At 41.9% G+C, this 12,473-nt stretch overlaps 1 protein-coding gene across 1 annotated transcript in view; it reads right to left on the bottom strand.

Moving 5' to 3' along the window:
- The window catches only part of TNFRSF21 (TNF receptor superfamily member 21), a 91,492-nt gene that overhangs the window by 38,557 nt on the left and 40,462 nt on the right, over positions 1 to 12,473 (bottom strand). The window contains exon 4 of the mRNA XM_084821704.1: positions 4,061 to 4,326. Within this exon, the coding sequence (XP_084677830.1) occupies positions 4,061 to 4,326 (266 nt within the window). The remainder of the gene's footprint in view (positions 1 to 4,060; positions 4,327 to 12,473) is intronic.

Raw genomic sequence — 12,473 nt, 5'->3', positions numbered from 1 at the left:
AGGTTGGCTCCCTCTTTGTTATCCTTCTACCATTTTTGTTCAGGTACGACTTTAGTATGTAAGCTGGTCTGCTGCTTAAGGGGTTTTTCACTGGCTGGATGCCGTTTATTTTTTTATTGTGTTTTAAATTGCATTTTAAATTTTGTTTTTATGTTATATTTTAATTAAGCTTGTTTTAATCTCTATTGCTAGCCACCTTTAGTGCTATTTTTGGTGGAAGGGAGAAGCCCAAATTTAATAAAATAAATAGATGTACTATATATATTTACCTAGGTCTTGAGGCTTTCTTCAATGCCAAATAAAAATAAAACTTCTTTTTAAAAACTCTGCTCAGGATCAAAACAGGCACTACTTTAAATCTGTATCTAACAACTAAATTCCCTTTTTTCTTTTTGAGTTGGCACAGGGCCCCCGATCCTCTGAACCTAATCTAGGGTAAAAATGAAAATGAGACATAGTTGCTAGATATAGATATAAAGTATTGCCTGCTTTGGCCCTCAATACAGCTGAATGCCTTTTTAGCACCAACAAAATAGTATAAATGTAGATATCTGATGGCCATTTTAATTACTTATAATATTATTAATTATTCTTCCTTTATTCCAGGCCAACTTTCTATCAGAGATAAAGTTTGTCTTATCTTCCAGGATACAGCTTGCTATGAGTTTCTTTAGTCTAGAGGCTAAGACCTATGTCTATATCTTATCCATATTCAACAAAGATATAAGATAACATGATGCAGACCTTTCTGGATTTTTATTGGCCTTATGGACCATAGCCACATTACTTTCAAGTGGATCTATCTAATCCAATAGATTACTAAAACATTTGGGCCAAGAAATGAATAGGTTCTTCCTTAAAGGTTCTATAGAATTCAGTAGTTAATCCATAAGGTCCCAGTGTTTTCTTGTTTAAGGAGTTAATTATTCCTAATACATTTTCATTTATCTCCATATCCAAAACAGTTCCATTGTTTGTACAAGGGTTTTTGCTGCTGAGTTTTTATCAGACTGCGTTTATTTTTGCCATTTTGATTTTTTTGTCATGTTGATGTTTAACTTCCTCTGAGGGGTTCTGTTCATGTTGTACCCTCTCATAATCTGTGATCTGAGCAACAATTACTTGTCTTTTATGCGCTCTGTTTCTTATAAGCACTTCTGCTAAAAACTGTCCTGTTACCTTTACTCTGTGTCCCACCCTTCAAAAGTAAAAATAAAAATGAATCCTGAGTTCTCTTCTGTGAATAGAAGAGCTCCTTACATCCATGGAAGGAACTCTGATGCAATAGAGGTTTCTGCTGAGACGAAGGGTGGGCCACAATTTTCACCTCCTCTCTATAGACCCCTGTGCCACCCCCCAGACTGTTTCAGAGGGTCCCCCAACCCTATGGAGATTTTCAAGAGTGCAAGGACTGGGGCGGGGGGGGAGACGGAATGGGTGAAAATGGCTTCCCTTCTTCTGCTGGCAGGAGCGTTCTGTGAAGGGATGCTTCCAATGATGGAGCAGTAGGAGCCAAGCCTAAGTTTGCTTTACAAATACATAAACACAATACAACCCTACACTCCCCCCCCACACACACAATATCAAACAGTTGAGGGTAGTTGACCCATGGAACGTTGAAGCTGACTATTAAAATAAATGAAGAACTGGAGGGAGGGGGGTACCCGATCCCCAAAAACTTTATAGAATTCTGGAAGTGAGCTTTATAGTAAAATATTCCATGAGGTTGGAAAAAAACATCTCCTATCCATACAATGTAGCACAGCAGGGGAAATGTTTGGGGGTGTGGAAAGGGGTATTCTCTGTGAACCCCAAACCACACTACAAAGCTCCTATGCCCATGCTAGTTGGAGCCCTGAACAGGAGCACTCCTGTTAGGTTTGGGATACATAAGAACATTTTGTTTTGGATCCCCATTGTTCCTTTTAATACCAAACATGGGTCATTTGGTTTGGCAGCAAAACAGGGCCATTAAAAACTAAGGTAGATATTTCTGCATACTCAGTAGGCTTCTCATATGTGCAGGAGTATATTCACTTGCAAAGAAAAGAAAAAAAACCATCCCAACAGGAGTGCCATTCTCAGTGGCTTCAAAAACTACGGAATGATGAGGTTGTCAATTGAGAGGAGGAAGTGAGGAAATTGGGGGAGGGGGTTTGGTCAGCTTAAGCCCCTTGCAACCTATACTATCCTATAGGTGGGGATAAGCATATGGGGGATGTACACCACATGGTTAAAGTACTTCCCCCAGTTTTAGCAGAAAGTCAGGTTAAAATGTTAAATAAAACCATCGAGACAAAAAAGTATTTTTCTACCTACCACCAATGAAAGCCAAGATACTTAATATACAAATTGAGGTCTACAGCCATTACAACATTCTGCCACTTTGCTGAGGGCCAAATTACACACTACCTTTGCTATGTAGTTCTAGGCTTGAATGCAGGGTTGTGACAAATCGCCAGTGTGGGCCGCCCCAGTCCAGATCAGGACCCTAGCATGGCCCCCCGCTCCCCTGAAGTCCTGACCTGAATTAGGCCCCCTGCATTTCTAAGTCTGGAAAAAAACACAAAGCCCTGCTCTTAAGGCCAGAGCTACGCAGCAAAGATAACATGTAGTTTGGCCCTCAGTTCCCATAGAAACACAACATACACAGAGCGACGGACATGATGCAATTCTAGTTACAGTGATGCAGCATGAAGCTTATTGACCTAGGGTAGTATCCAATGTTAGTCCTATGTAGAGCACACCCACTGAAATGAACGGCTCTACTGTATTCTTTTCAATGGGTCTACTCTATGAAGGACTAACACTGGATACTACCCCAAACTCATTTAGCATGGTGTACAGGTACAACAGCTGTACGCTGCATGATGAAGAGAAGGCTAGGAAAAGTGCTTAGCTTTCTGCTACTTAAAATTAGAACAGGAACTACAGCACTGCAAGACAAAGCTATTAATTATTTAAAAAAAGGAACCAGAAACCATGCTTGGTGGCAGATGGCTATGATAAGGTTACAGCTGAGAATCCTGCACCCTCAAAAACTACCTCTGGAAAAGCAAATTTCAGTCCACATATAGACCAGAAAAGCTGTCCATTTACTAAAGGAAAGAGGAACCGGTACAACAGTTCTGCACATATAGCCAGAAAAATGTAAGCATCTAGCATTTGGACCAACAACCCACCATACTGCATTATGCAGTTCTCTCCAGACAGCAGATTTTAAGCAAGCAAAACCTATGAATGTCTATGTGTAGCATTCAATTAAAAATAAAACAAAATCCAAGTTTACTTCCTCTACCACTAACAAATAGAGGCAAGACTCCTTTAGTCAAGTCAGTAGAAATGCACTTGCTGCTGACTTCAGGTTATGCAATATTGCATCCTTCTGTTACTCCAGAATTATCAGTAATATGTACTATAGTAAGTGTCTCCGTAACACTGAGATTGCTGGGCATGATCCTGAAAACCTGCTTTCCAGCTTCCACCCTGTTCATACTGGCCAATTATTTAGAGAGTAACCTTAATCTGCATTATTGTTTCATTGGTGACTGCTGATGTCATTTCAGCTGTTCCAATTTCTTACAACATTATAGAGAGGAGCAAAAGATGGAAACCCGGGAGAAAGGTTCCCTTTTTACAGAGACAGCCTGCACTGGAAAAAATGTGGAGAGAACTTTGCTCCCCTACTTCTTCCAGCTCCCCCTGTGTTTTGATTTGTAGAATTCCTCAACTTATGATTTGCAACAAATACTAAATGCCTGGTTTCAAGGGTTGACAAAGTGTAACTTACCAGCAAGTATCTGCACAACTGCCTCCACATTTCTTCCCCAAATGGGAAGTGTAAACCCACCTCTTCATGGTTTTGTGAATTCATTGCATACACAGAGTGGTAAGTGAAATCCACTAGAGGTTGTTGAGGAAAACCTCTCATATCTACTGTATTTCTCTGAAAACTGAATGACACTGCAGGTAACTGCTGGGTAGGGCTATTCTGCGCACAGCAAGAGTGACATTAAATAGTGGCATTGGTGCACTTAGCCAGTACATAATCAGGCATTACCTGTGTCGTATCTTCCATCAAACCCCTGATCTTCTCCACCACATCCGTGCGCCTATGCTGGCGGAGGGCACTGATCAGCTGAGCAAGGCTGGCTTCGGGGCCCCTGATGGTCCAGTGCTGTAAAGCAGCATAGGCCCTTTCATGGTCTGCAGAATACCCATTGGTGAAAGCTGCCACCTCCCGCTCACTGGCATTGCACAGGAATTGGTAGATATCCTTCCACTGGCTTCCAACTTGAGCTGCTACCAGCTTCAGAATGTCAATTCCTGTTTGAGAGAAGAACTACAGATGAATCGTGCTCCTGTGTGTCAAATGCATGTAAAGTATATTCAGACCTAGCAACAAGGTCCCTTACATTTATCACAGGAATGCTTCAAATCAAGATTGCAATCTACAGCTTTGAAACAGAAGCTTTACTGAGGGGCAAACACCAACACTCTAGCTTTCTTAACTATTCACTGAGGATGCATCCTCCCCTTTCAGAAGTGTATTCCATGTTGGGGACCTATCTGTAGACTTGCCCACACTGTCCTATGGTTGATGCTTCATGAATAAGGCTACTTTGACAAAGGAACTCTGGTTTACCTGCTGTAGCTCAATGGTTCACCTAAATTGGGAGTCATTTCTTTCTAGGGCAGCATCAATTATGCTTTCACTTTTCACAACTGTCATACTACTGTCATGATTTTGACCATTACATTTCAGTTGCTTACAGCCACAAAATACCTCCTAGCTAAGTCGAAAGACTAGACTTCCACATTTCAATTTCAGGAAACCTTTTTTTAATTTTGATAATTGTCTGGCCATGCTAGAATACAAAAAACCTCAACAACCCTGTACTCTCAATGAACTGATGAGATCTTCAAAACAAGATGTTTCAGTTCCATCCTAGAATGTAACAAATAGCAATTAGACAATTAAAGCCAATGCTGTGTAGCTTGGAATATATTAGATTAAGGACCAAATAGCCACTAAGCACACTGGGTGATCTTAAGCCAATCGCTATTCATCAGCCCAACCTACCTCACATTGTATTTGTAATGCTGTGTAATCTATTCTGCCATATTTACAGAAAACTGTAATTTAGAGTTAATGGAAGCTGAGGTTAATTGCGATGCACCAAGGAGGGAAGGAGTGGTATGAAGATGGAGTGTAGGGGCAAAGGGTTTGCGCATATCCCAGTTTATTAAGCCAAGATATGATTATAATCCTTACAACCACCTTGTAAAACAGGCGAGTATTATCATCATCAAAATGTATTAGTCAACTGATCATAGCACTGAAAAAAGCAGATAGAACCAAACACAATTTTCAATTCTTCAGAAAAACACAAACATGGACCTCGGGAGGGGGGGGCGGGGGGGGGACAACAACAGGAAAAAAAGTATTTCCCCAAATCTTTCTGTTTTTCTTCTGAGCATTCACATCTCTAGCTGAGGCAGGAAGGGAGTGGCTTCCCAAGACCATGTACTAAGTTCATGGCCAAGGTAAGATTTTTCCCAATATGTAGGTCATTTTATTGATACTGTATACAGGTGTAAAAACATACCATATAAAGTGGATTCATATGAAAACATGTATAAAAACAACAACAATATTCCAAAATTGTTATGTTTGTGTATTGTGGAGTCCCTTTGAACAGATTCAAACAATTCTGCTTATAATGGCAAGTGCCATTATAAGTGAGCAGCAAGTGAGCAGCCTTGCTCCCAACTCGGAAACTGCAGAGATGGGCAAGGATCCTCCTAGCAGTTACATGGCAATGCCTGCCTCCTCCCCAGCTCCAAAGTTGGAAAGAAAGCTGGGGGTTCTTCCAGACCCTTAGCCACACAGGACCAACTTGAAGTGGAGAGTGTGTGTCAGCACGTGCACACACAGCGAGCATCTCTGCCCAATGGTGTCTAGCCTAGCACGTTCACCCACCAGACTTTCCCAAGAGAAAGCCAACTAGGGTGGACGGGGTGGGGGAGAGAAAGACTACAATGTTTGGATTCAACAGTAAGGCCAAGCCTTAACAGTACTAATACTTTTGCAATTAGGAGGATAATGTTCTAGCAAAGCCTTACAGTTCAAATACTTTGCTAGAAATAACCCCAAGTAGACATACTGGAGGATAAGGCTATCAATGGCTACTTGATATGATGGCTATATAGTACCTCAAGTAAAAGAGGCAGTAGGCCTCTCAATTACAGTTGCTGGGGAACACAAGTGGCAGGTTGCTGTTACACTCCTGTCCTGCTTGTGGGCTTCCCATGGGTACAAAATTGCCATGAAACAATGTTTCTAGGTATAAACATGACAAATAGTGGTGGATATCCTGGCCATAGCCCCCCACCCCTCTGCCCTTGATATGATCATAAATAGAAGTTTGTTCCCAAGGTTTTACCACACTTCAAAAGGAGTGATACCAAACTCAGGATGGGGCTACACAGGAAATAACACACTACTCTCAGGGGCTATGATAATTAGAAGCAAGGAATTGGTTCAACACCCACCCCAGTGCTGACCCCAACTCCATCCATTTATGCTCTCCAACTATGTTGCCATTGACTACTAGGGGGAAAAATAAAGCACTACGTGTGGCAGGAGTCCAGAAGCTTTGGGTGGCCTGGGAAGTCCACCAAACATCTGTGGTAGGCGCTGGCTTTACCCTTTCAATTTCTCACTTCAGGCTGAGGTAGTTACCACAGATGCACTTTACAAAATAAAATATTTTTGCCAATGATGGGCACTTCGGTAGACCACTGGCACTTGAGAACTCTTGCCCTGAGGGCAAACTTTATTTATTATACTTTTAATCTCTCCACTCACAAAAGTTATCTACACAGATTAAATGTAAAATTTAAGATCTAAAACTCCAGCCTACACTAAGCAGCACCTTGCAGTGGGTAGCACAACATGTCCCTGGGCAGCTGAAAGGCAAGGGCACATGTTTTGATTTTTAATAAAAAAAGCAGCCATGCTTTTAGTATTTGTGCTTTAAAAGAAATGGTAAATAAAAACCCTGGAGCCCTAACTAATTTATTATGGCCTGCATTTACACACACACACACACACCCCTTTATCAGACTCATTAAGATGACTGAAGTGTTTTCTTTTCCTTCCACATAATTTAAGCTTTTGGACAAAATAAAACAGGGTAGTGTGAGGACAGATGAGCTGAAGTAGATCAGGTGGTAAATGAAGTTAAAATGTAGAGCTGGAGAGAGAGGGAAATGTCACCATTCCCAAATTGATGGCTTTCCCATTCCAAACATTCCAGAGATCTCTATCAAGAAACAATCTCCCATAAAGAGACATCCCAGGCAATTAAAAATGTTAACATTCTTTTGTCAAATTCCAGGCTCCGATCAGTCATTACTTTAAGACAAAACCATAGTGATAGACCTATTCACAGTGATCAGACAATAGTTTACAATAGTCACATATTATTGCGTGCTTCCTGCTGCACCCAGGAACTAGAAGTCATCACAGGCCTATGCCTTGACATCATGGACTTTTCTGGATGCTGCTAGCCAATTAACAGCTACATGTCTACAGGGGGAAGTCTTAGCGGTCCCCATTCCTCTCAGGTGATGCCCCCCTTCTCTTATCACCTACCAATATCACCAGTTCCTGCTAGATCATCTTAACCTTCTGCTTTATTCCTGATCTCTGCAACAAGTTCAGTTCTTGAGGTCCGAATATTTATGACCCTACTAACTGAAGGATATTTATTTTTGGTTCCATGGAGAAACACTGCCTAGCCCAGTTCCTTGTCCTTGTGCATGTTGGAGTAAAAAAATCCCAACTTCAAGTATAACCTGATGGGATCTGAGCTAGCAGTGACCAACTTCGTGATATAATAATCTGCTTGGCAAGTTATACAAAGAAGGAAGAATTTATGCAAAAGATAAAATCTGCAAAAGACGGAAAGCCTGTCTTAATCTTCTAGATCCTGTTCCAGAAATGCTTAAAAAGTGACAGGAGTTTCGCCCATTTACTAGAAGGCTACAAGAAGCCGATATTCACTACTGGTGGGGCTTTCCTTTCAGCATTACAATTAATCATAATGGCGGCCATTATGTGGCAACAACTTTAAAAGAAATGGCCAAGCCATTCAAAGCTCTGAAAATAGACTTACCTACAGAACTTGCATCAGAAAGAATCCTGAAGGGAGGAAGCCATGAACATGGAACGTGAGGAATGGGAATTAGCTCAAAGGCAGAAAACACTGAGAAGAAAACCAACAAAACCTGATAGAGGAGAGGAATTACTACCAGTGAGACCACAAAGAATGATTTAGTGTAAGAAGAAATAAACTCCTAAAAAAGTCTAAGAGGACTGTGTACTAGCAGAGGGGCTGTAAGTAACATTATACATAGAAATACAATTAAGTTTAGATGAGAAAGAAAAACAGTTTGTTATGAAACTTTATACTTTAAAAATTGAGGATGTCTCATGAAAGACCAGATATGACCATTGTTAATATCTAACAGCATTATATATCTTGCTCACTGTAAGCTCATATAAGGAAAGCTTAAAAAAGAGAAAACCTGGGTGAGATATGATCACCCAGGAAGAACTCTCCAGCATTGAAACAGGGGGTTCAGCTATTCCTAAGAGGTCTAGCAGCACATGTTGGGGAAATGCTGCAAAAGAATCCAGGGAGGGAGGGGGAGTTGTTCTCTCAAGGATTCAGTAGTTTTGCTGTTTAAGCTGTGAAAGAATCTATATTTGACGGTCAAATATATATGAGTACTAGAAATATAAATATAAGTAAGTTACAAATAAGTACCTTGAATATCAGAGGAGGAGGAACAATAATAAAACGAAATAGATTATAGAAATTACTAAAAGAGACCAATGCAAATACTATTTTCTTACAAGAAACACATAAAATAACTGTTAGAGACACTTTCATGCCTACCAAAAAAATGGGATAAACAATTCTATGTGACAGGGAGTAATAAAGCACAGGGTGTAGCTATTTTAATCTAATCTGATACTGATTTTCAATTACAAAAAATTCAAAGAAACATTGGCGGTTGTGATAGGACCAAAGAGGCACCATCTTAAAGTATTGGCAGCCATCTGAGGCAGCCTCCTACAGTGGAGAGTCCCAGAGGAAGACAGTCTTATCAACTGCCTTGATGACACCAAAAGTAACGGTCTGTTTCATATCAGGTACAGCCAGAGGAGCTCCCCCCCCTCGAGTAGCCGCCACTCCTGCAGCTGGTTAGAACCAGTTCCAGCTAGATCGCTTCCTGCCCAGCTTGCAAGGACAGGTCAGCCGTAGAGACATGTCAACTACGCATGCTCAATGAAGTTCATGAATATTATGTGGCCCACCCCGCATAGCTCATGAGGTCATTATACTGAATGTGTATAAGCTGTACCAAAAACATCTAGGGTGTGGTTCTCCTTTGTGGTGTTAGCCGCGAGAATCCACCCGAACGGCGCTGTTTGTCTCCTGCCAAATAAAACTGTGTTGGACTGAATCTCAGAGTTCTGTGTGTCTCTAAGGGGATATTGGCATACTCCTCCTAGAGGGAACAAACTTAAGCATAATTTGTGCAACAGTTGCAATATCTTTACAGAAGGGAAATTGAACCAAAATAAAATATATACTTTAGCTACAATATATGCACCAAATGCTGGGCAACTTAACTTCATAAACAACACACTTAATAAGCTGAGAGAGTTTTCTATTGAGACTATAGTAAGGGAAGACCTGAACTGGAATCTCCAAGGGGTAGATCCCAGAAAACTGGAGAATAAGGAGAATGGTACACTAAATTCATCAAGACAACTTGTAAAACAAGAAAATGCAAAGGAAGCTTTCAGGATATTTCAGAATCATGGGCTAAGGGAAGTGTGGACAGAATGTAGTCCAAATTTATTGTTTGTTTGTTTGTTTATTTATTTCTATACCGCCCAATAGCCGAAGCTCTCTGGGCAGTTCACAAAAATTAAAACCAAACAGCACACAATAAAACAATTTAAAATATATAGAACATTAAAACCACAATATAACAATACAACCACAATAAAACCTAGCAGCAGTGCAGGAGTTTAAAATACAAATTTTTAAAACAGCAAAGCTAAAAGTTTAGAAAGCTAAAATGCTAAAATGCCTCGGAAAATAAAAAGGTCTTCACCTGGCGCTGAAAGGAATACAATGTAGGTGCCAGGCGAACCTCACCAGGGAGCTCATTCCACAGCCGGGGTGCCACAGCAGAAAAAGCCCTCCTCCTAGTAGCCACCCGCCTCACTTCCTTTGGCAGGGGCTCACGGAGAAGGGCCGCTGACGATGATCTTAAGGTCCGGGCAGGCACATATGGGAGGAGGCGATCCTTCAGGTAACCTGGCCCCAAGCCGTTAAGGGCTTTAAATGTTAACACCAGCACTTTGAATCGGGCCCGGAAATGGACTGGCAGCCGGTGCAGCTGAAAAAGTACTGGCGTAATATGAGCTCACAGGCCAGTCCCTGTTAACAATCTTGCTGCCCTATTTTGGACCAGCTGAAGTTTCCGGACCATTTTCAAAGGCAGCCCCATGTATAACGCATTGCAGTAATCCAGATGAGAAGTTATCAGAGCATGGATAACTGTAGCTAGGCTATCTCTGTCCAGGTAAGGGCGTAGTTGGTATACCAGCCTAAGCTGATAAAAAGTGCTCCATGCCACTGAGTTCACCTGTGTCTCAAGTGACAGTTCTGGATCCAAGAGCACCCCAAACTACGAATGTGATCCTTTAGGGGGAGTGCAACCCCCTCCAGAACTGGTTGAATATCACCTAGCCGGGCAGACGAACCACTCACTAACAGTACCTCCGTCTTGTCTGGATTGAGTTTCAGTTTATTGGCCCTCATCCAGTCCATTACCGTGCCCAGGCACTGATTCAGAACAGCCACTGCCTCACCTGGGTTTGATGAGAAAGAGAGGTAGAGCTGGGTGTCATCTGCATATTGATGGCACCTCAGCCCACACCACCGGATAACCTCCCCCAGCGGTTTCATGTAGATGTTAAACAGCATGGGGCACAAAATAGAGCCCTTTGGAACCCCATGGCACAATTGCCATGGCACAGAGCAATAATCCCCCAGCACCACCTTCTGGAATCAGCCATCCAAGTAGGAGCGGAACCACTGTAGTGCAGTGCCTCCAACTCCCAACCCAGACAACCTATCCAGAAGGATACCATGGTCGATGGTATCGAAAGCCGCTGAGAGGTCCAGAAGAATCAAAAGGGTTGCACTCTCCCTGTCCCTCTCCCAGCAGAGGTCATCCCACAGGGCGACCAAGGCAGTTTCCATTCCAAAACCAGGCCTGAGGCCCGAGTGAAATGGATCTAGATAATCCGTTTCATTCAACAGTGCCTGGAGCTGTCCTACAACCACCCGCTCAAGCACCTTGCCCAGGAAGGGGACGTTGGCCACTGGCCTATAATTATTAACATCCTCTGGGTCCAGGTTAGGCTTTTTCAGGAGTGGTCTAATTACCGCCTCTTTTAAAGCGGCAGGCACCACTCCCTCTCTCAAGGAGGAATTTACAACCTCCTGGACCCAGCCAGACATCCCCTCCTTGTTTGATTTAATAAGCCATGAAGGGCAAGGGTCAAGCACACAAGTGGTCGATCGGACTTGGCCAAGCACCTTGTTCATTAATCGTGGTGTCCAATTCATGACGAATCTGAGCAACTTTATCTTCAAAGTGCCGTGCAAACTCATCACAGCGTGCCACCGAGGGTTCCACCGTCTCTCTCCCTGGCCCAGAATGTAACAGGCCGCGAACCACTCGGAAGATCTCCGTTGGACGGCACTAAGAAGATGCAATGCTGGTAGAAAAGAACTCTCTTTTCCACCCTCACCGCCACAGAGTAGGCTTGATAGTGGGCTCTTACCTGTGTTCGACTACATGACTATAGTTACACTTTTACAAATAACAAATGACTATAGTTACACTTTTTACTCAGAAGTGCATGAACTGCACTCATTACTCAAGAATTGATGCTATCCTAATATTAGGAGGAGAATTATCTAATGTGAGTAACACTACAATTAATAGAATTAAGGTCACAGATCATGATACACTAAACGTACAATTAAGTGAGGGGTCCAAAGAGATACTTTTAACGACATGGAAACTCTATCCAACCTTATTAGCAACTGAATCAAGTAGGAAAAAAATACAGGAAAATTTAGAACTGTATGTAAAAAAGAACACGTTGGAAGGTATTTCCTCCACGTTCAGATGGGAAACACTAAAAGTTGGAATCCGTGGAATATGCATGCAAGAATTAAGTAGAATAAGAAAACAAAGGAGAATGCAAACAGCAAGCTTGAATTTAGACATTCAAAAACTTACTGATAGATACAGACAGTACAGATCAATCAAAATTAGGAAAGAATTAGAAGAAAAATGCAAAGAAT

The sequence above is a fragment of the Heloderma suspectum genome, chromosome 1 (genome assembly GCF_057233095.1).
Source record: "Heloderma suspectum isolate Gila_16-S chromosome 1, 16-S_ref, whole genome shotgun sequence".
Classification (NCBI taxonomy): Eukaryota; Metazoa; Chordata; class Lepidosauria; order Squamata; family Helodermatidae; genus Heloderma; species Heloderma suspectum.
Note: the sequence above shows the minus strand (reverse complement) of the source record. Positions and strands in the feature narration are given on the sequence as shown.